General features: G+C 44.2%; 1 protein-coding gene across 1 annotated transcript in view; it reads right to left on the minus strand.

Annotated features, from left to right (window-relative positions):
• Positions 1–25,681, minus strand: part of LOC126547318 (cholesterol 7-desaturase nvd-like) — a 70,023-nt gene that overhangs the window by 15,978 nt on the left and 28,364 nt on the right. The window contains exon 2 of the mRNA XM_072288061.1: positions 2,150–2,285. Within this exon, the coding sequence (XP_072144162.1) occupies positions 2,150–2,285 (136 nt within the window). The remainder of the gene's footprint in view (positions 1–2,149; positions 2,286–25,681) is intronic.

Consider the following 25,681-nt stretch of genomic DNA (forward strand, 5'->3'; position numbering starts at 1 on the left):
AGTCGCTCCATGTGCTGCTCGAATATTGCGGAAAAGATGACCACTAGGCATACTAAGCGAGGCTGACATTTTCAGCTGGAAAGTACAGTATCCATCATGAGCTGCAACGTTGCCGGCGCAGAAGAGAAACCAAGTGAGGAAATCCTTGAATTCAGAGTCCATCTGGGGTGACAAATGCAGTATTCTCGCGGTCTCGATCATCCACTTCAATTTGCCAATATCCGCCTTTCAGGCATATGGAGGAGGAAGATATTGCACTTCGTAGCCGATCTAAACCCTAGCCCTGCTTAAAGAGACGCGTGGGCTTGGCGAACAGTAACGGATAGGGTATGGCGACCGTGGTTGGTGATGACGAGGTGAGCTGAAACTCTGACGCGTACATAAGTATTATTCGATATCGGATGGTTTTTCACCCTTCTGGGGGCATAATGACTACATGTAAAATCCCCTAAGACAAGCTTGACGGTATGGGCGAAACAAGTGCAGGTGACCAGCCTCTCCACAGTGAAGACACAGAGACCTACGGTCGGCGTCACGCCTCACGTCCCTTTTTCTGGGTGCGCGGTATGATTTCGATCACCACACGAGCGATCTGCGTGGTACTTAACTGAATGCAGGCTACATGACAATATATTGTCGGCTCACATGTATCTCTAAAGCACACCAGCGTGTTGATAGAATTATGAATTATATTGTCACGGTGCACCGAATGGGAGATGCGAGGTCACGTATTATAAGAACAGCCTGATTAGAATATCAAGCATAGAGCCGTCTTTTTCGTCTTTGGACCTTCCACAATATACGAGACGGAGTTAGATAAAACTCCCCGTCGTCGCCTTTGTCGATTGCATAGAGCAAATATGGCAATATTTAATGGATTCTCTCATTTACATTATTTTCCTTGATAAAGTCATTGTCCCTTCTTGGCCAATCCTCCAGAATTGGGTATCTAACACATGAAGACAAGAGGTACAGATTTTCTAAAGGTTGCTAGACAAGCGTAGTACTTTTCTGCACATTCAGCTGTCATCACCATTCTTCCCTCGAGAAGCATCATACATCGTCATCGTCCTCGTGACATCGTTCCGCAGACGTCTCACACAGTGCGTCCGACTCATTGGAAGTTTGCATTTCGAAATAGCATGTGAACGATGTAGTGCATAAACATAAAAATTGTATAATAAGAAAGTTGTGACCTTTGTGGTGAGTAAACAAAAACAGTGCATGACATTAAAGGTTGCATGGGATGAAAGTAAATAAAATTGTACGCAACACCGTTAGTTGTAAAACATCCAATTAACAGATTTAGAAAAGCTTCGCTTCACTTAGATTGCAACTTCTGCACTGGGTCTGCATATTTATCTCTCCTCAGCTCATTGAGCAAACCTTTTAAATTATGGGGTTTTACGTGCCAAAACCACTTTCTGATTATGAGGCACGCCGTAGTGGAGGACCCCGGAAATTTCAACCACCTGGGGATTTTTAACGTGCAACTAAATCTTAGTACGCGGGTGTTTTTGCATTTCGCCCCCATCGAAATGCGGCCGCCATGGCCGGGATTCGATCCCCTGACCTCGTGCTCAGCATCCCAACATCACATTCCGCAAACCTGACACATGAGGCAATTCACATTTCGCCGTGCAATGATAGCAGTCATTAGCCATGCTTACATGGATGCAACAGTGGCGCATAGCATCGAATCGTATTTCTAGCACATCGCATTCAAGCAAAATGCGGTAATGCGCTGGGGAGGCGAATCGCATTTATATACTTCGAGATGGTAGATCGAGTCTGGGTAAGACAACTCACACGGTTCTGGCGTATCGTATTGGGGGAAAGGGCACACATTGATACAACGGGCAGCGTGTGCTCTCCTCCGCATTCACCGGCGAAACGCCCTGTAGCGGACAGAGTGTCAGGCTTGTTTCAAACGAAAGGGGATGCTGTACATGTAAAGGCTATCGCATAGCAATATTTGTAAAGTCCATCACGAGAACCATTTCACCCTGAATGCACATCGAACTCGACGTGCCCCAGAGAGCTCTCACAAGCATGGCAAGCTGACGACTGACGCGACCAAACAATCAACGCCACAGGCTATAACAACCGTGATTCCCTCATTAAATCTGTTCAGAACGCTTATACTTACCAAATGCATGCAGCGGTATTACGTCGTCGACACCAAGCTCCGACGACTCTAGCACCGGAATCCAACCATTTGGGAAAACTGGTGGCAGATGTTCGCTATCGGCAATGTGCCTGCGCCTCCAGTGTTTACTGCGTCTCTGGAATTACGAGTGTATACTAACTGTTAGCTTATGTGTAACACTTGCATGCAGATATAGTGGGCTGCCTGAGGTACCGACATACGGCAGATTATACTTAGCAATGCGCAAAATTTCACTAGAACCACAGTAATATGTTCAGCGAAAATGTCAGTTAGATCGCAAAGCAATCTGCCGGCCACGAAAGAAAACGTTGGTGTAATTTGTATAACATTCTCGGTTTATCCCACATGTAAATGTGAAGTTCGTACTCGTAGCGCAGCAATAAATGCATAGTCTGCAGAAAAAACAACTATCAGCAGTTTTGACCAATGATCGAATCAGTGACAACGATAGCTTGCGCAACACTGGAGAGGTGCCACAGCGAACCTTCCTATCTATATTCCTTGGTTTCGCTTTTCACTTTAAGAGTGTTTAGAATAGCCGACTCGTGAAGGGTCTATTTGTACTGAGCACGAGAATTGAGTGCACAGTGACTTGTTATACTGCCCCCCCCCCCCCCTCTATTCTCTGAATACCAAAATCCCCTTCTACTTGGCCCTTCTTTACCCTTCCCCCCCCCCCCCCCCCTTCCAGAGTAGCACATACAGGCCGGTAAACATCTCTGCTTTTGAATGAAGAGCTCTTTCTATCTCTTTCTCAAAGCAAATAAGTTTGCTCTCGCCAGACGAGCAGTAGCGACCGGAGGCACGTAGCAAAATGGATAGCAGCCTCTGATTGGGTGAAGATGGTCGTGACGTCTGCACTGGTGTCTCCAAAATCTGGATGCACCTGATTTGAACGCAATGCGGTGCCGTGCGCAAGCCAGTACTAGTATGGTACTAGACAACATATACAGTAACTCTAGCCACACCGAGGCATACTATTGATTCACGTCTGGCAACACCACATTAGGTCAAGAACGCCCACTTTCTCGTGAAACAAATATTTTGTCTGTGCAAATTACATAATTTCAAGACACTCAAGTATCAATTTTGCAACTCTGTAACTCATCATTAAAATACGGCGTTATAACTCTGTAAACCACGCCTATTAATATACCCAGAGTAGACAAAATTGATGATTACAGACCACGCAGATATATACGAATAAGTTGTGAGCTGAAGTTTTGGAAAGCCCTCGTAAATATCGTGACAATCTTACGTAGGGGATCAATTAATATATCAAATTTGTACGCTCTAAATGCTCCAACAGATGCAGTTTACATAACTTCAATGTCCGTTTGGTGCAGAGGTATGTTTTTGTAAACTTCATGTCACAATTTTTTTTTTATTTAGCAGCTATCGATAATTCCTGTGAGTGAGTGAGTGAGTGAGTGAGTGAGTGAGTGAGTGAGTGAGTGAGTGAGTGAGTGAGTGAGTGAGTGAGTGAGTGAGTGAGTGAGTGAGTGAGTGAGTGAGTGAGTGAAAACTTTTGAGTCTTTCAAGAGTTTCGCGGTTACGAGGTCTCCGTCGTCTTCATCTTCAGCAAGGGTGGGCCCCTATTCCAAGGCTCCACTGAGTCGTGCTGCATCGCTCGCGTGCTGCACTAGGGCCCTTTGGGCCGTGAGCTCGCTGCTGGTGAGCCGACTCTCCCATTGCTCCGCACTCGGGTGTTCGTGTTTGTGGAATGCTTTGTTGCGTTCGCACTCCCAGGTGATGTGGTAGAGTGTAGGTTTGGCACCGCACCAAGGGCAGGTGGCCCTGTATTGTGTCGGAAACATCTTATTGAGCACGTGTAAGTTGGGGAAGGAGTTTGTTTGTAGTCTGCGCCAGCTGGTCGCTTCCTCCTTTGTGAGGTCTCTGTGTGGTGGCGGATATCTAATTCTAGTTCCTCTATGTAAGTTCAGGGTCTCTGCGTATCCCCCCTCGCAAGCCTGTAGGTGGGTCTCCGGGGCATCCGACCGCCCAGCTCGGAACGCTGCACCTCGAGCTAGGCTGTCTGCCCTTTCGTTCCCCCCTATGCCTACGTGACCCGGGATCCAGATCAGTTTGTGCCTGGGCTTTTCCTTCTCGGCGGAGGTGGCTCCGCTGAGTATTCTGAGGGCAGTTTTGCTGATTCTGCCTCTCGTATAGTTCCTGCACACCTCTTTTGAGTCCGTCAGTATGTTGAGAGATCGGCCTGTTCTATAACCTTCCGCTGCCGCCAGCGCTACGGCAATCTCCTCGGCCTCCGCTGTGCCAGCGACCTTTGCCGTGGCATACGTGATCGGGTTTCCTTCCTTGTTAACCACTACCGTCGCGGCCACGCGTTCTCTTCCGTGTAGATATATGGCGGCGTCCGTGTATACTGTATTGTCTAGCTGGGCTAGCGTTCTCTCAACGTATTCGGCCCTAGCTTTTCGCCTGTTTTCGTGTAGGTTGGGATCCATATTTCTCGGCAGTGGTCCCACATTAATGGTTTTCCTGAGGTGGTCCGGTACAGAATTCCTGTGAAATATTCCAAGCCATGAATCAAAATTCTGCTTCTGATTCAAAATTCTGATTCCCTCGAATTTGACTTTTTCTCTCAAATTACAACAAATATAATTCGAATCAGTCCAGGGGTCGCTTCATCAAATCATTTCTGCGTTTTGCGAGTATTTCAATTAAGTAAATTATGGGCTTTTGCGGGCCGAAACCACGATCTGATTGTGAGGCCCGTCGTAGTGGGGGACTCCGGAAATTTGGACTACCTGGGGTTTTTTAACGTGCACCTAAATCTAAGTACACGGGTTTTTTCCGCATTTGGCGCCCATCGAAATGCGGCTGCCGTGGCTGGGATTCAATCCAGCGTCCTCGTGCTTAGCAGCCCAACCTTATATCCACTCAGCAACCAACGGTGGGTACATGTATTTGAGTAGGGAAAGTGGAGTTAAGGATAGTAATCGGAGCCAAACAAAAATTTCATAAAAGGAATAACCCATTTTTATGGTGCCCATTTTCTTTAGTGCAATGCAAAGCTGCAATGATGCAATGGTAAGAATGTCGAACCATGATGCGGTACAGCAGAAAACGCGGTAGGACACTTCATATCAGAATTTTCTGTACGCATTGAGGATGCAGTCGTTCACTGGAAGCATGCTAAAAACAGTGATAGATGAGCGCGATAGCAATTATACGCCGGCATTGGTCGAAGGCATACAACAAGCGTGGTCGTAGCTGTGAGAAAGTGTTATTTTCTGGATCAAGCCCACTTTCATGCGATTCATGTTTTCCGAAGTGTTAAATTTTAACGCGATAGCGTTGAAGGCCCCGTGTCGCAGAAAATGCGGCGTCCAGCTTCGGATGTCGTTGCGGCTAAAAGAATTTCTAACCATGCGGACCCAGGCCCTCCATGTGGCGCAGGGAAGTTGTCGAACTAATTGAACTTCTTAAGCTAAAATACGTAGAAAAATCGTAAAGTACGATTTACACACAACCTACAGACATGTTATCGTCGGATTGTAATTTGAATATACGAGAAAACATAATTGTGTTACGCGAAAACTAAGAACACACGCAAGCCACTTTTTCAGCGTTTTTACCCTTCTATAGCGGCCATGGCCTTCCAGATTTGCTCGCGAAGTCTCAAAGGCCATAAAGCGGCGCGCTTCTTCCTTGCAGCACCTCCAGATGGCGCTCGCCTCCGCTGCATCGTGGCCCACGCAAGAGGCAGCGTTTCTACCAGAAGGCTCGCCTTCGTGCATAGCGTTCGCCGCCAGCGCTTTCCGGTAAACATCACGGTTATACATAAGCTGTAGTTGCCAAGAAACATGAGAAACAGTCAGGGATCTTTGAATGCTATCGTGTTCCATTAGGCCAAGCTTATGCGTCCGCCAAATTTTTCTTCAGTAATAGATACGTGTTTCATAGTTTCCTGTCGAACAACTTTGGTCATTAAGAAGTCAAGGACGTTTTTTAGCCAAGCCAAGTTCTCTAAAGTGAAGCGACGCTTTTACACGTAATACGCAGTTAAGCGGGCTGTCGTCGCCGCGCATGCGCTTTTGATTTCCAAAGCACGTCGTCTCTCGAAGATATAAGCGAGCTGGAGCAAAGGATTTTATTAGTTCGCATGCATGCTCAGACTTTCGCGCGCGTACAACAGCAATCATGTGCGCCACCAAGTGTTGAGTGACGCTAGCGCCGCTCCTTAGCATGTACATGTTTTTTTTTAATTCGTGATACGTATGGAATAAAGCAGAAAGAAATAATAATATACGAACTGCAATTGTAAGCAACAAGTACGCGGTACAAAATAACAGTCGACGTATGTACTCCAGTAATCTCATATACTACATCCGAAGTACCGAGGGTTCAGCGCCAGTTCGCGCCACTTAATGGCTTTCGAGACTTTCTTTGGCAATATAAAATATAATTCCAATTAAATCGCCAAAAGCACGATTGATTCTATCAACATAAATCAAGGTCCTTTAATTTGCGTGAACGTTTCACAACATATTCTTTCCAGTTGTCAGTTCCCTTAAAGCACATATTTGTTTTAATTATCATCGACGATTTTCAAACGTTCTCAGCTCTGGTGAGTAGAGCACATGTAGAAACGAGGATATAAACCTAGGACGCGCATGCATGAAAAGACGCTTACAAGATGTAGAGAAATAGACCGGCAGCTCATCCTGTTTTGTACCTCTTTCGGTTCGCGTACCCGGTTAGCAATGGTGCATGTGTTGGCCATCCATGAACCACCAATGATGCCATGAAGAAGTCCGGTAAGCTTACCTTGCTAAATTTTTTGGAAGCATGACGTGGCAATATAATCCACCATGCACCGCACATCAACGCAACAACGGATACCGCAACTCCAATCTTCCATGTTTGCGGCCCCAGCCAGTCCACACCTCCGTTTCTGTTCATATCGTATCGTCTTCAAGCGCGCTGTCGAGCAGAAGGTGACCTGCATATCATATACCACTGCAGACATAAGTATAATAGCAAGCAACTAAATACACTCTCAAATGAGATTATGGCCTTTGGAGCCGAGTTATCGGCTCCGAGATCAAGCGGTGCGCGGGCGCGCCATCCTGTCTCTGAGGCTGTGGGTGCGTTTTTTGTTTGTCATAGAGTCATGGTTCACAACAGCGGCACTGTAAGACACAAGATATGTGCTACTGGTACTACTAAGCTCAAACGGAGAAACCGCTGATTTAATGCACAACATCTCTCAACTAATTAATAGGGCAAAATACAGCTTACGGAGTTAGTATTGAGGGATACCCGTGCTTGTAGAAACATGAGCTAGCGGGGTTAACATGGAAAGCCACCTAGCCACGGCCCTTGAGCTCACCATACTAGATGAAGCGGGCCAATCCCAACAAAAAGACCACTCCATCAACGGCTTCATTTCTATATGTCAATACTTCCGAAAGGAATGTTTCAGTCAGCTAGACTAGTGGCTACGAGTCAACAGCCTCTTTGAGCGACTATATAGTACCGTTGTGCACCTCAGGACGAAGCGACAACACCAGTGTCTTTTTTTCTCCTTTCATTCTTTCGTCTCCTAAGTCCCGTTCTCTTACGTAGAGTAGCAATCTGGAGGTGCCTTTTGTTTTCCTCCCTGCTTCCCTTCACTAATATTTTTCTCTAGGTGAAAGGGAATATAGCTAACGCCACCTTGTTAGGATCCAGTTTACCTAGTTTCACGCGGAGGTGTTCCAGAATGTACTTAGAATTGCACGATTTGAATTATTCTGGCCATCACTGAGCCGAAACCGCAGTGGAGAAAAAGAAACATCATCATAATCAGCTTATCTTATATCCACTAGAGGATGAAGGCATCTTGCTGCGACCTCCAATTACCCTTGTTCTGCGCCAGCTGATTCCAACAGGCAACTGCGAATTACCTCATTTCATCGCTCCACCTAGTCTTCTGCCATCCTTCTTTTCTGCTTCTCTTGGGACCCATTCTGTAACCATAATGGTCCACCGTTATCTAACCTACACATTACATGACCTGCCCAGCTCCATTTTTTTCTCTTAATGTCAATTGTAATATCGGCTATCCCCGTTTGCTTTCTGACCCACACCGCCCTCTTTCTGTCTCTTAACGTTACGCCTAATATTCTTCGTTCCATCGCTCTTTGCACGATCCTGAACTTGTTCTCAAGCTTCTTTGTCCGTCTCCAAGTTTCTTCCCCACATGTTATCATTGGTAAATTGATTGTACACCTTTCTTTTCAATGGTAATAGTAAGCTTCCAGTCAGGATCTGACAATGTCTGCCTTTTGCGCTCCAACCCATTTTTGTTCTTCGCTAAATTTCCTGGTCATGATCAGGGTCTCCTGCGAGTAATCGACCTAGGTAAACGTATCCCTTCACAGACTCTAGAAGCTCACTGGCGATCCTGAACTCTTGATCCCTTGGCCCGTTATTGATCATTGTCTTTGTCTTCTGCATATTAATCTTCAATGCCCCTCTTACACTCTCTCTGTTAAGATCTTCAATCATTTGTTGTAACTCGTCCCCAGTGTTGCTGAACAGGACAATGTCATCTGCAAGCGAAAGGTTGCCGAGATATTCGCCATTGATCCTTACTCCTAAGCCTTCCCAGTTTAATAGCTTGAGTACTTCTTCGAAGCATGCAGTGAATAGCCATGGAGAGATTGTGCCTGTTTGTCTGACCCCTTTCTCTATAGGTATCTTTCTACTTTTCTTGTGGAGAATTAGGGTAGCTGTGGAATCTCTGTAGATATTTTCAAGATATTTACGTAAGCCACTAGTACTCCTTAATTATGTATTGCCTCTATGACTGCTGGTATTTCTACTGAATCAAATGCCTTTTCGCAAGCTATGAAAGCCATGTAGAGAGGCTGATTGCACTCTGCAAATTTCTCAATTACCTGGTTACTTGATTAATTACCTGGATGTGATCCATTGCACAGTATCCCTTCCTGAAGCCAGCATGTTCTCTTGGTTGACTGAAGCCAAGTATTGTCCTTATTCTATTATAAATTATCTTGCTGAATATTGTATACGATACTGGAAGTGAGCTAATGGGCCTAGAGTTTTTCAATTCTTTAGCGTCTTCCTTTGTGTGGATTAGGATCATGTTGGCATTCTTCCAGTTCTCTGCTACCTTTGAAGTCGATAGACACTTCGTATAAAGTACCGCCAGTGTTTCAAGCATTATGAGTCCGCTATCTTTGATTAAAACGACTGTTATTCCATCTTCTCCTGCCACTTTTCCACGTTTCACGTCTTGCAAGGCTCTTCTAACTTCATCGCTAGTTATAGAAGGAGCATCTGTATCCTGTTCGTTACTACCTCGAATGGAGGTATTGTGGCTGCTCTGGGCACTGTACAGGTCAGTATAGAATTCTTCCGCTGCTTTGACTATAACTTCGAGATTTCTGATGATATTACCCTGATTTACTTTAAGTGCGTACATCTTGGTTTGTCTTATGCCAAATTTCTTTTTCAGTGATTTTATGCTGCGTCCATTTTTTACTGCTTCCTCAGTCTTTCTCACGTTATACTCTTGAATATCCCTTATTTTCTCCTTGTTGATCAGTTTTGACAGTTCCGCGAATTCTATCTGCTCTCTTGAGTTGGACAGTTTCATTCTCTGTCATTTCTTTATTAACTAAACATGAGAATATGATTAAAATAAACCCTAACGCCCACAAAACAACCAAGCAAGATAGCAGGACTAATTTAAACATTCATGATGCTCTAAATGTTCTCACACAGGTAAACAACAAAAAATGCCCCGACGATTACAATACACCGTAATACGAAATTTGAGCGCAGCTCTACTCATGCTTTCCTTTTGCGATATATTGGCTGGCAGATACAATCTGTCTCTTGCAGTACGTTGGAAACGGAGCGAAGTGTGACGTGACTGTCTCGCTAATCGGGAGATCACGACGGGAGCGCGCGGGTGACGCGTGTGTGCGATTGACAGCTGCAGCCGCAGACTGGCTTCCGCTCATGCAGCGCGTCGTTTCCATATATGGTATCCTGCGACGCACTCGCCGCATGCCATTGGTGAACAGGCGACAGTGCACTCCTCTGGCGTCATCTCGTAGTGGTCGTCGCAAGTGTTGTGCGGCACTATGCTTTTGTTCTCACGCTGCGCACCGTGTTAGAAAATTGAAGTATGGTGTTTTACGAGCCAAAACCACGATATGATTAGGAGGCACGCCGTAGTGGGGGACTCCAGAAATTTGGACCACCTGGGGTTATTTAACGTGCACCCAAGTCCAAGTACAGGGGTCTTTCCGCCCCCATCGAAACGCGGCCGCCATGGCCGGGATTAAATCCAGCGACCTCTCGTGATTAGCAGCCCAGCACCATAGCCATTGAGCAACCACGGCCGGGTCGCTGCGTGTTTGCTTTCATCTTTCGCTGTGCTACATCGAGGGACAACGCCGATGCTCGCCGAAGGAACGGGCGCCTAAGAGTTGCGCCCTAATGTAAGCTGCGTGATTGGCCACAATTGCTCGTCAAGCATCTTGCTGCTGCAAGACATCGGTCGCCTGAGGATAAGCCGCTTCTTGCTCTTGGGAATTATCCGCAGCTCGACCATGGTGTCGCAGGAGGAGCGGGTGAAGCTATTCTTGCCTTCAGCCCCCTATTTGCTGGACCAGCGAACACCACAGGCTGGAAGGTAGGACGGAGGCTTTCGAACAAGCTCCCAAACAGTTATTTCTGGTCCCGCTTACTCTTGAAGCTCGGGTTCGCAGCCCGACAGCGTCGATTCTCCGCCCGCCACATCCGTAGTCTTGATGATGATGTTGACGTTCTGCTTTGATGGCGTGTATACATTAAGTGGGATAGGCCAAGAATCAGACGGCAGGAATTAGCTTCAGAGAGTTCCTATTACAAGAGGAGAAATTGAAATTAAAATGAAAAACAAAAGGAAATATCGGAAAGACTAGAATAGTACGCGAGTGAGAAGTCAGACTAAAGATTAATTAAATCATGGGGTTTTACGTGCCAACACCACTTTCTGATTATGAGGCACGCCGTAGTGGAGGACTCCGGAAATTTCGACCACCTGGGGTTCTTTAACGTGCACCTAAATCTAAGTACGCGGGTGTTTTCGCATTTCGCCCCCATCAAAATGCGGCCGCCGTGGCCGGGATTCGATCCCGCGACCTCGTGCTCAGCAGCCCAACACCATAGCCACTGAGCAACCACGGCGGGTGAGAAGTCAGACTAACTGAATGAAAAATGTGAGAGAGTTAATAGGAGAGTACAAAGGAGAGTATGAAGACAACCGCCAGTCTTCTTAAAGCCTTGTTTTCCTTTCTTCTTCTTATCTCTCTTCAAGAATTCATGTGATTGACTGTTGGTATAAGTTTATTTTATTTATTTATTTATTTATTTATTTATTTATTTATTTATTTATTTATTTATTTATTTATTTAGTTATTTATTTATACTGTCAACCCTCATAGAGGGTCATAACAGAGAGGACAATACAATTACATACATCAAATATGTACAATTCCAATGTACGTAAAGTAGCTCAACACATGTCAATTCACAATGAATAAGCTATTCACTTAAATGATGTTCAGCACACTTCTGACATTTATCAAAGTACTTACAATGAACATCAACTCGCGCATATCACTTGGCACTTCAAAGCTAAATTGGAAACTCCCGTAAATACGCCTCAGAAGCATTTTCAAAATTGGTGACATCTTTTAGGCTAACAATAGCGTTTGGCAATTGGTTCCACGTTTCTATTGCATCCAGGAAAAAAGAGTATCGAAATGTATCAGTGTTGGTACGGTACGGCTTTATGACGTAGTCGTGGTTAGTTCGCGGGTTTCTTTTGCCTGGAGCGTGTAGATATTTGAGCCTATCAATCTTAAGTTGACCCTGCATCATTTGATAAAGCATCTTCAGCCTATATTTCTTTCTACGTACTTCAAGAAGATCCAAGTTGCAACGTTGTAACATAAGCGTGACCGATTCCTTCCTTCAGTACGTCGAAGAAATGAAACGCGCCGCCAGTCTCTGTATCCTTTCCAATTTTCTCTTAAGCGTCTCTTGATGGGGACTCCAAACAGCGACTGAATATTCTAGTATCGTCCTAATGAAGGTGGTGTATGCAATAAGTTTTACATTACGCGATGCATGTTCCAGTTTTTTTCTCAGAAAGTATAACTTTTGATAGGCAATCATGCAGACGTTATCTATATGATGGTTCCATGTCAAATTTCGTGTTATTGTTACCCCTAAATTCTTGAACTGGTGCCCATTCTCCAATAAATGTCCTCCAATGCTATAAAAAAAGGAATAGACAGTTTTCTTTTTGGTGATGTGTGTATATGTAGATTTGGGATAATTTATTTCCATTTTGCATTTCCTACACCAATCGTCTAAATTTTGCAAACATTTCTGAATATTAAGCTGGTCATCAAGTTTAGCAATTGTGGTGTAAATTAAGCAGTCGTCTGCGAAAAGCTTAACTTGAACACCCTCTTCTGCCACGCTACTAATGTCATTGATATAAAGGAGAAACAATAGTGGTCCCAATACTGAGCCTTGGGGCACTCCTGAGAGTACAGCTAATGAATCTGATACATAATCATCCAGTTTACCTACCTGAGTACGGTTGGTTATATATGCTTCAATCCATTTTATTATCAATTCATTTATTCCTGCATTACGTAATTTGAAGATTAATTGGACATGAGGTACTTTATCAAAAGCTTTCACAAAATCCACGCAAACCACATCAACCTGTTGTCTTATATCTACTGCACCCGCAAAGTCATGAATTACCCGCCGTGGTTGCTCAGTGGCTATGGTGTTGGGCTGCTGAGCACGAGGTCGCGGGATCGAATCCCGGCCACGGCGGCCGCATATCGATGGGGGCGAAATGCGAAAACACCCGTGTACTTAGATTTAGGTGCACGTTAAAGAACCCCAGGTGGTCGAAATTTCCGGAGTCCTCCACTACGGCGTGCCTCATAATCAGAAAGTGGTTTTGGCACGTAAAACCCCATAGTTTAATTTTAAAGTCATGAATTGTTTCTATTAACTGTGTAACAGTTGATAACCCGGTGCTAAAGCCATGTTGATAAGGATATAGTAAATTGTTCTGATCTAGAAACCTAAGTATGTGTTTTGCTATTATATGTTCGAAGACTTTGCAGGTAACTGAAGTAAGTGACACTGGACGGTAATTTGTTGCCTGTCTTCGATTACCTCCTTTAAAGTGCCGCGACCTGCGATCTAAGTGCCGCGACCTGCGAGCTCGCACCGTATTTAGCCGCTCTTTCAAATGCATAAGCATTTTTATGCTTACCCAACGAGAAAACCCATCCATCCGTCACGTAAAGCGAATCGCTATGAAGAAATTAATGTTGGCGAGGTTTGCAGCATTCAAAACAAATAGCTAAAATCTAGTGGTTGTTGGTAGCGAATTTTTTAAGCCGTCAATTTTTTAATAAAGCTTGTTGAACATCGCACATCTAGAGAAAACGAAACTAACAAATTTACACTTCCGTAACTCAGAAACGAAAACAGATAGCACAATTCTGTAAATTACATTGATAGTACATCTAAAGCGGACAAAATTATTGTCAAAGTGGTGCCACCGCTGTCAAATTGACCCCTAATGGGTTAGTTGGACTTTTGCAAAGCCATTCTAAACAATGTAACATATCAACGTAAGATATAAATTGATACAGCAAATCCCCTTGAATGATCCACTTGAATGATCTAACGAATGCAGTAGACACTACTGCGATATCTGTTTTTAGTGCAGAGCTACGAATTTAAACGTCGTGCTTTCATTTTTTTTTATCTTACCAATTTTTGGAAGTTCTTTGTGAAAGAATCGGGCCCTAAATCAAAATACCGCTGGAACACTCGCTGTAATTTACCTTTATTTCTCGAATTCAACAAATTTCATTAAAATAGGCCCAGTGGTTTGCTCGGAAAAGCGTTTCTGCGTTTTACTTCTATTTGAATAGGCGGTATCGGAGTTCGGCACGAGCTATAGGTTTAGCTGGGGGCTCCTATCGAAATACATGCGAAATCGGCAATAATTTTTCATAGCAACCCCTGCATCAAATCTTATGAGTTATGTTGAATTTAAAAGAAAACGTTAAAATCTACCGATTTTAGAAAGCGATATTTTATTTAAGCGGCCTACTTGCTTTACGTAATTTCTTTTTTAATCCCAAAATTTTAAGACAGAACTTGACGTGTGGAATTCTACCTCAGACACTAAAAACGATATCGCAATTCTGTAAACTGCACTAAATAATACAGCTAAAGTGGACAGCAATAATACATCATATGCCACCCTGAAGTATACCACTAACTTGTGAACGTTGTATTTGCCAAACCCTTCCAAACATTGTAACAAATTCACACGAGTTGTAAATTCGTGCATAGAATTTCTCCGTTTTTGATGTTCCAATGGATGCAGTTTATAGAAAAGCGTATTTGTTTCGCATGGGTAAGTTGCAGATTTGTAAACTTCATGCTGCTTTCCTGCAAGTTTACCGATTTCCTGAAATGGTTGTGAAAAATTCCATTCTCTAAATCAAAAATATATTTGCTGTAGTGACTGCAATTTCCCTTTCTCTCTTAAATGCAACAAATTTCATTCAAATCGGTTTCGGCGGTTTTCTTATAAAAGCATTCCTGCGTTTTACATCTATTTGAGCAGCCGGCATCGGAGATAGGCCCGAGCTAAAGCTTCTTGTTAAACAGTGAGTCACGGCGGTTCTATAGGAAATCCATGAAACAGAAGCCTGACGTATCCGCAAGCCCGTGGCCACCGTGGTGCGGAAATAAAAAAAAAACGCTCAAGAAAAAAACATTCATCGGAGGCGTCCCAGGAGCCGTTATCCAATCCAGACAATATCTGGAATGAAGACGAACTGTCTGGCCAGGTGTCCAGCAAGATCGTCGATTCATTGCTAGTAGAGCAAGTAGTTGGCCATCTTTGAGATAACGCTGATAAGCGCACTCGTTTCCAGGTGCCGAGGGGAAGAGACATTCCCAGAATGAGTGAGTGAGTGAGTGAGTGACTGATAGAGAGAGAGAGAGAGATTGTGTGTGTGTGTGTGTGTGTGTGTGTGTGTGTGTGTGTGTGTGTGTGTGTGTGTGTGTGTGTGTGTGTGTGTCCTTTCTTTATTGTGTTTTATTTAGTTGTGCGGCATAGCATACGTCATGGCGCGATTTTCGAAATCTTTAAGGTCGGTACGCCACGTGGTGGCGAAAAAATGAAATTGAACGAAATGTCTCTAATTCCTGGGTACGTGGTCTGTCGAGCGCTTCACAGACCTCGTCTGATAATGTTGCCCATTAATGGCATGAAGTCGGTTCTTAAACAATCGATATTACATGTCTTTTCCCGCATCAAACTTTCATAACAAGACTCAAATGCGTGCTCTACTGTTTCAACATCATTAAAGACTTCCCCGTGATACCTTATTTATTTAATTTCTTTATAAACCGCATGTTTCTTCTCGTCGCTTTTTGCTCGTTTTGCTCCAAAAACTCTCGGCCCATCTATAAACTATCGGCCCGTGCCCTTAATACCACACCCCTTGTACTTTTGTTCATCCAAAACTTCAAGCTCAGAGTTCTGTGATTTTTTTCGAAAATAATCCCCACGAAGAGCTTTCTGCGCAGAGCATGGATTTTAACCTAAGATGCAATTCCTCTTCACGCTCTTTTTCTTTATGCTGGACAGTGCATGCTCTTTCGATTGCAGTGTATTTAAGGTCTCTTTTAAAGAATTCCCATTGTGCAATGAATACGTAGTTGTGCACGCTACCCAACCGTTTCTGCAAAGCGGCGCAAAACCACGCGTCTATCGTCTTTCGCAACCATAGTAACGCGGAGGCGCAAGTGGCGTGACTTCACTACCCTAGCAAACATGCCGAGCGTCAGCGGCAGCACAGCGTGCTAAAAGGGGCGAGTGTGTTCAGGGGCGGCACGGGCCAAGCATTGCTGTGAGGCCGATAGTGCGCAGGAGTCCGGCCCGTGGATGCCAGCCCATGCTACAGCAGGGCCGCCGCCAACATCCGTCATTTCTGCTGCTGTCAGCCGTGGTGGTCGGGGCCCGCTAGCGTGTGCGTTCAATTTTGTGTAGTTTGTGATTTTTTGTAGTTTATGTAGTTCAAACGACGTATTTGTTTAAAAGGAAACCTTGCTTTTTCATGAGGTGTTCCCGTTTAAGTTATACACAGCGGTTGTCGCCGAAATATAAAGATATCAATGCAATATAAGGTATGCAATGACTTGTTTGTATCCAGCTTTGAAATAACTCCCGTAAGTGAAACTTACAATTATAAATTAATGAAAAACTAATATAAAATAAATTAGTTCATAAATAATTAATTACATATGTATTAAATAAATAATTCAAGCTAAGCGTTCTCTTGGCTTGTATTACTCATATTACCTAAAAATTCAGGAATTTGGTAAATCATTTGGTTATTAATTTTGTTATCTCGAATAGAGTGTTGACCGTGGGAGTTTTAGAAATTAAGGGGTCAGTCACCTTGCAGAATGTCAGTGCATTCTGTGAGTGATATCTGCATACGAAGGAGCAGGGTTTCATTGATAAATTTTTTCAAGTGTGGCACGTGATTGCAAGAATCGCATGCACATTTCCACCGTTGTTGATTTTCTGCAGCCTAACTACGTATAAGCAACAATTGTGACTTCTACAGCTAACTGTTGTATAACACTTGATTTCATACTATCAAATTTTATGTAACGAGTTGGCTCGCTCACCTTTTTGTTATGCTTAGCCTATCTTAGCGCCCCTCACGCAATACTCCACCTCGGAGCATGTGAAGACCTTGAATAAATAAAAAATTAAGTTACAAACATTCACAAGTGCAACCAGCGCAACGAGCCGTCGTTGCAGAGCGTCTCGGGGGAAACACGGCGGCTTTCATACATAGATGGATGGATGGATGTTATGAGCGTCCCCTTTGGAACGGGGCGGTGGGTTGTGCAACCAAGCTCTTGCTATTATACTGCCTAATGCCCTACCTAGGTTAAACAATAAAGAAAGAGAAAAGGACACTATGAACTACTCCACCCAAATTTTCTGATCCCCTATTTCGAACTGTGCTTTTGTACGTCTCCATTTTTTGTCGTTTCCCTACTTTTCTTCCACCAATCCTCTAATCGCCTCTTACTAATGCCCTATTGCGGACATGTTTACTTTTCCACTGCTCTCGCTGAACCCAAGGGCTTCAAGGAGGCCAGTGGCGCCTAAATCGACAGCTGGGTAGACGTCTTCCCAGCCCACGTTTAGCGGCGCCACTTGGTGACGTCTATAAAAGGAGCCTCAGGCACGGGCCCTCCTTGAACGCACTACCCCCTTCTAGTACACTGTAGCGGCTGCATAGGTTATGGCAGAAACAACTTGAGGAAGCACCTGGGACGAGCGGGGAACAACAGCATCAAGAGTTAAAGGCGAAAGCGTTGGCGGCGCTGAGTCGAGCGAAAACGAAACGTTCAGACCGCCCACGTCGTTGTCAGGGTTATCACAATGAGTTCTTTTTTCTAAAGGTGAAATAGAACTGGACAAGCAGCATTTTATTTCGTCTTATAATACAATAAAGGCTGTTTTGTACAACGAGTGGTTGAGTACTAGTGATAGAATTTAACTGAGGAGTGCTTTTGTCATCGGGCAAGTACTTGAATGTCCCGGGGGAGTCTCTAATCGTGTCCTGCACTTACTTCAATTCCTCGATTATTAAGGCTCTGTTCGCGATAATATTGATGCCTTAGAGACTCCCGAGCACTAATCTATCACTTTAGCTTGACTTAGTATTTGCCTTTAGTGTCCCTTTAAGTAAGGTATCAAGGATCCACGCTTTTCTCATTTTATGACGTTATACGTTCTTCACAGATGCCGGGAAAGCTTCATCATAACATTTCATAAGTTTAGATATGAGTAGGTGCTAAGCCATGTTAGGATTCTTTTCTCTGAACGCGTGATTACAATGTGTTTGAATAACACGATGCCGGAATATGTCTAGTGTTCTAGCGCTGATCTGACGTGACCGCACTTTTTCTTTAGCTTCGCGACCATCATTGGAAGAAGGAAGGGTACAAAATATCGGCAAATGATCGTTTACTTCTACTGCCAACACTCCAGCAACGCAATGCGTCGGTTGTATGTTCGTGAAATATAAATCATGTAAAGTCGCAGTCTGTACGTTTTTTATGCAAAATAATTTGCTAGTACATTCAACTACCATGACGCTGTATCCTGTGATAAAATATCGATATTTACGTCACCCATTACCACAAATGATAAGCGAGTGTGACGCAAGTATTTCAGAGCATATTCCACGAAGTTAGCAAACCCATATTTACTCCCAGAGGGTGGTCTATAAACGAACGCAGCAAATGCTTTATCTAGCCGTATCATAAAACACTCTACAACTACGTTAATAATAGGAAATTGTGAGATCACTTCATATTTTAATGATTGCTTAACCTAAATAGCCGGACTGCCTCCTCTTCCTAACGGATGCACTAGGTCATTGTAAATATAGTTTTCAAGTTATGGTGGATCTTTGCTTACAGATAGCCATGTTTGTGAGAACAACAGTAAGTCAAAACTAAATGAAAAGGTGCCAAATATATCAAGGATCATATCTGTCCTGTTGTGCATACTGCGGGAGTTTAGATGAAAGTCCTTTATGCACCTGCGCGCATCCCGAAGTAGTCTGTTTAAAGAACTGTTATCATGATAATCATCGCTAGGCATTGTGCTAACAGTGTTCATGAAACTTACGCGAGCGTCTGTCAGTTTGGGCTTATTCCGATACTCCGTTTATTCTCCAGCAGTTTCTCCCGCTTCTGCGGTCATCTTATCGAGGTCGTTTGCGTTTCTTATTTACAGTACAGGTGAGCCCTCGCTTCTACGCGCAAAGACCTTGCCCCCCGATGCACAAACAACTTTCCACCGCATTTCCTTCTTTCTCGGTATAGCTGACCCAAGAAGCTGGTCTAATTAACATAACGGCGTTGCAACCGCGTTTCTCTGTTTCTCTATACGAGTTTCGCGGCGTTTCTCGCAATTATACCAAACACAGCAGCATACAACGAGGAAAAGCAGGCCAATTTTTTTTTTCAGTGGCCGTCCACCGCTCCATACACGCGCACATTAGTATTTATACATGGCCCACCTAAACGTGCAAACATATCTTAAATGTCACATATTAAGCAAATTGATCCAGGGGTATATGAATGCAGTTTTATATTTAGTTGATATTTAGATACACGGATATCAAAAAAACATCTCTTTGGATTCCAGGACTAAAAGCTGCAATCAGCAGCTTGACAAAAAAAAAAGTTATGCTCGATCCCCCTTTCAAAGGAATCGTAAAACGTTAAAAGGGAAAGTAAAACGTGTCTTCACCGAAGCAAGCTGTATCACCCCCCACCGTGGCTTCGCGGCTATGCTGTTGCACTGCTAAGCACAAGGTCGCGGGATCAAATCCCGGTCGCGGCGGCCGTATTTCGATGGGAGCGGAATGAAAAAAAAAAAAAGAGAGCCCGTCTCCCATGCATTGGGGGCACGTTAAAGATCCCCTGTTGGTGAAAATTAATCAGGAGTCCCCACTTCGGCGTGTCTCATAATCGAATCATGGTTCTGGCACCTGAAACCCCAGAATTAAATTCAAAACAGAAGCTGCTGCATTTTTGCTTCGTGAACTCACAGTCCGCTGCAGCGAAAGGCGAACGATTTGCGGGTCGGCGGCCGTGTCGCAAGTTTACTTAAAGGAACACTAAAGAGAAAAATTATTTCTTCTGCATGTATAAATTACCCTTCTACAACACCAAAAACACCAACCTTACCACGATAAGACGTTTAGTAAGCAAGAAAAAGCGCAAAAGCGAAATACAGATGGCGACGCCTCCTTGAAGTTCCCGCACCAGGTCGATGTGACGTCATAGATGTTGACAGCGTCTTCTAGGGCCTATTTATTTATTTCGTGGTACACATTCACTGCGCTGTGTTCTAAAGGAACCGAAGATTAAACATGACAAGTTTAAGGAACCTTTACTGAGCCAAGGCGGCCTAAATACGAAAAACATCCTTTTGAATCATTGACGTCACACCGACGTACCAGCGTCGGGGTTTCGGCGCGAAATTCAAATACTCATACTTTGACCTTCATTTCCCCATCTAATATTCAAACAACTATATTGAAATGACCGCCTGCAGAGTTCTGAAACAATGCCTCATCAGTCTAAAGTGATTTATTGTTTTGCTTTGGTGTCCCTTTAACGCGCGGCGTCCTGCCGCCGAGTCACTTCGCCGAAGGTACGAGCATTTTGGTCCGGCTTCGAATATAGTGTCTAGGGTAGCCAGTTCAGTTGCGACGCGCTGAGCTTCAGCAATGACAGCGGCAAAGTTCGCAGAGTGCGCCACGAGCCAAGCGAACGTGGTCTACTTCACGCTGGCGTGTCTCTCGCCGGACCAAAGCGAAGTTCGCCCTGGTAGAAACGACGTACGGCGCGAAGGAAAAGGACTGAGACATACGACACAAAATGCGCTGACTTCCAACACTATTTTATTGCCACTGCCAAGTGATCTGTATATATACATGAGGGAGCATGCGCAGAAAATGAAAAGCGGACAAAATCAGTGCCCATTTGGGCGTAAATTGCTGGGACTGCGATGCGTGCCCCTCTTTGAAAGTACGGAAGTTTTGGCGAGACAGAGATTACAGCTCGCATGGGAAATAATCGAAGCAGATTTTATCATAAAACCAAGCAGTTTGTGCATTAGTTCCCCTTCTATCGCGCTGACACCTTGTGAAGATATGTATCCGAACATATAGCGCTAGTAATGTGCGTTTCTTTCCGTGACCATGTACTTCGCACAAATGACTTGCTGTTAGAGCACCCCTATTCCAAGTTCTTTCGCTAACTTACAATAAGAGTTTAGTTTCCTGTAATTATATCAAGCATATTAAAAGGTTGCCCGTATATGATTGTTCCGTTTGAAATATTTTCGACTATAACGCTTTCGAGCACTTGTTAAGGATTGTTTAAAAAAGCCAGTTAGTCATCAACACACATTTGACTTCGCCCAGACGTTAGCCATAATGCCCCCTTCCTCTCTCACTCACCTCTCTCTATCTCGATCTCTCTCATTTTTAATAAATTTGAACTCGGTTGCCTTCACACTTCTTCTAGAGCTGTGGTATAAATGCTGTGTTGTTCGTAAAACTCATTTATAGAGCTCCAGATCGCATACATGCGCAATTTATTGTGAAGGCCGTAATTAGTCCCCACACTTTGAACTATTTCTACGCATTACTCATAACTGACCCCTTATTTTCCCCAAATATAAGCAAGGTGCCTTCTTTTGGTTAACCGATGAGGCACCTCGTATGGCATGAAATTAGGGAGAAAAACGAGGGCTCGGTAATAATTTGCAAAACTTTTGTTTAAGGCAGAAACCTGATAGTTTTGCAACACATTACACTTCAAATTCTCTATGTCGGAATTGGAAATAGGTGTCTCGTGCAGTTACTTTAGGAATCTGGGAAACATTTCGAATAACGACAGTATCACACCCTGGAAAGCTTTAATAAGTCTCTTTCTACAAAGGCTGCGATTAATCTACATAGAATAAACATTTATCGGCTGTCACTCACATGCTTCCTCCTTCACCAAAATATAAATGCGTATCGTATAGCTCACCGAGGAGACAGGGAGAAAATATCTGCAAGACGTGCATACGCAACAGGAAGAAAGCAGATTACAATTCAATTCCTTGTAATTGTACTTCATTAAATGCACTTCATTGAAAAATGTACTTCATTAGAGGTAACAATTACTGCCCCACAAAAGTGACTGAGAAATTAAACAAAATTAATGGATTCCTGCGACGTAACTTTCCCCCGAACTTTTAACATTGCACAGATACAGTAAATAGAACGAGCTGGCCTTTGCGTCCTCTGCAGCCCTTCACGTATTGTTTACCTTCACTAACAAATGCTTTTGTCTTCGTTTTTTCAGTTTTCGAGGGTCCTCTTCCCTCATTTTCTTGTGAAGGTATCATGGGCAACGCTTAACAATTCCTCGATGCGCGCACTCTAGGGAAGGGCAGTGTTGTAATATACGAACACCATGCACGCTGGGGTTACTCAATGCCTTGATGCTCGGGCGTGGGTCGTCTATGAAGCACACCGCTTCATTGTTGCAGGGGCTCGAACAAGGCGCTCCCGGTAGGGACAGTGAAAAGCTGAAAATATTGTACGTGAATGATTGCCTGGCATTAAGGTCCGACGTGACCGTCACTACCGAAACATACCATCAACGGTTCATTAACACGGCCAACACCCGGTGGAACGTTATCAGATGAGGAAGGAAAGACGGAACAGCCGGGTTTGTCTGTCTGAACATGCACAGGCTACTGCGCCGCACCACAGCAGGCTCTGCAGCTATTGTAGCTCTGAATTAATTCAAGTGCTGAAACTGGCTTCGCCTGTTACGACTTGTCCAATCAATAATGTAATTAATTGGTTACACGTAATTGGTTAATGAAGAAAGTATTTGAATTGCAGCGCGTTACTGAGTAAAAAGGTGATCTATGCATTACAAAACCTCCAGTAAACTATCATTGACAAAAAATTATGGGGTTTTACACCGTAGTGGGGAACTGCGGAAATGTGGACCGCCTGGGGTTCTTTAATGTGCACCTAAATCTAAGTACACGGGTGTTTTCGCATTTCGCCCGCATCGAAGTGCGGCCGCCGTGGCAGGGATTCGATCCCGGGACATCGTGCTTAGCAGCCCAACACCACAGCCACTAAGCATCCACTGCGGTTAAATTATCATTAATTACAAGTCATGATTACATGTAATTCATTACGTGAACGTTTGGCAACTATACATGCCTTGCATAACTCGCAAAAACTGAAAGTGAGTATTCAATATATATTTTTAAAGCACATAAGTACCACACACAGTTTTAACTTTTAGTACACGTCACCCTTAAAGTAGCCCCTACTTCCACAAAATATTGAATCTCTGGCATCTTTTGGTACTGCGAGAAAAGCGGGAAACTTTTGAAGAGTTTCATATAACACCTTGAAAGAGGCTGAAATCGAGCGCTTAATTGTTACTCACATCTCAAGTTTTGCCTTCCTATTGTCCTTAACATTCCCAATTGTTTCTAAAAATATAAATTTCGGGAGTGTTTTAGTTCTGTCAGAAAACGGTTAAGACTGGCATATAATGTTTGCGAGTACCACTAGTCGCATTAACGCCTTTGTTGCAAAGAAAAAAAGACATGTGCTCGTGTCACTATTTTGTAGAAACAGTCTAAAAATAAAACTGACCGACGACGTCATAAGCGACGCCTGTCCATGAATAAAAATTCGTTACTGTTGTGACACAATTGCACAATCAAATTCGACACAATCATCAATTACACAATCAAATTCTACAGTCACAGCTGTAATATGTTTTAAGAGCTTTTTGATGGCGGTAAGAGATTGAAAATGCAATGCTATGTCGACTATTTCTGAACACTGATCCAATAGTTCTAGTATTTGATAATACGACGATTCAAACGCGCATAAAAAAGTGACAGTAGATGGAGCCTCGCTCTCCACTGCTCAACGTGTAAATATGCCCCAAATTATAAGGACTCAATAGTGGTGGCATGCCGTAACGAAAGGCTCAGCAGAATGGTTGCAGAAGCGTAAAGTATATGCTCTCACGAAAAGACGGAATAGTTTAAGTTCAGCGCCGATTGCGCTAACCGACCGGCAATTGTCTTTTCTGGCCGGCCAGCAAAAATCCGAGTAGCCGGTTCCAATGATTAGCGCCTAGGCAAGGTGCGAACTGATAAAGACGCACGTGTCAAGCATCGTTTACGCACGTTCGACATACTTTTGTCTACAAATTTTTGGGTTTCGTTTTCGATTTGCCCATCTTTCCTGTGCTGCACGTATGTTGCCCGCATTGGCGATTCTGCTGACGATTTCGCTACTCGAGTAACTACTCGCTACTCGAGTAACTTTTCTAATAACTCAGATGATAGAAGCGCTTGATCGTTGGTACTCGTGCTCACGTTTTGGATCTGTCTTAAGGATCCAGTGCTGTATTCTAATTATGCTATTCCAACTAGCGCCAACGCAGCCCATAATCGATTTCAAGCCGCAAGACACGTAATTGTTGGGCGCGGCTGATTAAAATACTTTACCTGGAACCACCCTCGCGATTAGGTTAAACACTTGGCATTATTCAAGCAGCAATAGCTAAACCTTCTTACTGCCCAGCACCAGCCTTCTCGGCAGTGCGAAAGTGCACAGCGCATAAGGTGCGTCGCCCGCTACAGAGCGTCGCGGCTATAGGCACGAAAGACAATCCTCTCTGGCGAATCAGGGGATACGTAATAACAAAATGGATGGATACATCTCTTCAATCTTTTTTTTTCTTCCTCAAAACTTCTCTATCTGCCTTGTACCGCTACCTATGCCTGTAACAGATCCGTTCGTATCGATCTTTTCCCTGTTTTCGCATTCTTTGCATACAATTCGCTGTCTCTGTTTCTCTCACTTTCTTTCTGATGTGCCCTGGTTTAGCTTGACCCGGGAAACCAGAACTTGCATCATGGTTGACCCTGTTCCGCGAAACATCCGCCCAGTGCATAACGAGGGTAGGAGATTCGCGAGAGCCAAGTCCATCCTTAAAAAGATAAATCAGCAAAAACTAGATGCCCTCTTTGTCGATGCTGCCAGATATGACAGGGGATAAGTTCGCTGTCTCGGTGGTAGACGCGGCAGGCAACCTGGTCAATGCAGCCTCTGTTTATACGAAGTTTGCCCATGTGGCCGAGGAAGCGGCGATCGCTCTGGCTTTTCACAGCTCAAAAGTTCCCGCTATCGTCTTCTAGGACTCGCGCACGGCGGTTAGATCCTTCTCGTCCGCTCTGTTATCTGAACAGGCGAACAGTATTTTGATTAGAGCACTTCAAAGGACTAGGGAAAGCAGCGAAGGAGGATCCCACATCTCGTGGTTCCCAGCCCATCTGGATAGCTCAATTAACCCGCTTGGATGTAATCCTAACGAGCAGGCCCACCGGAGAGCGCGTGATTTCACGTGCCACGCTGTCGCGGGTAGCCAGGCTTGTAACGAGGTCAACATCCACAAAGATCCATTGTGTACTTTCCACGAAATTGTTTCCCGTTATCGACTGGGCAGGAGGAAATTTCCACCCCCTCATCCTAAATTGAACAAACCTCAGGCTAGCAAACTCAGACTTCTGCAAACCCGTTCGTATCCCACTCCTCGGTCTCTTAACAGGATAGATCCTGCCCACTCACAGTCGTGCCCCAAATGTGGTCATGACTCATGCTCTTTTGAACACATGCTCTGGCTGTGCCCAGCCCTTAACGCCTCTCCTCCCATAACGAAAGAACAATGGCAGGAATCTCTCAAGAGCAGCAATCTCTACATTCA

This window comes from Dermacentor andersoni, chromosome 1, assembly GCF_023375885.2.
Source record: "Dermacentor andersoni chromosome 1, qqDerAnde1_hic_scaffold, whole genome shotgun sequence".
NCBI lineage: Eukaryota > Metazoa > Arthropoda > Arachnida > Ixodida > Ixodidae > Dermacentor > Dermacentor andersoni.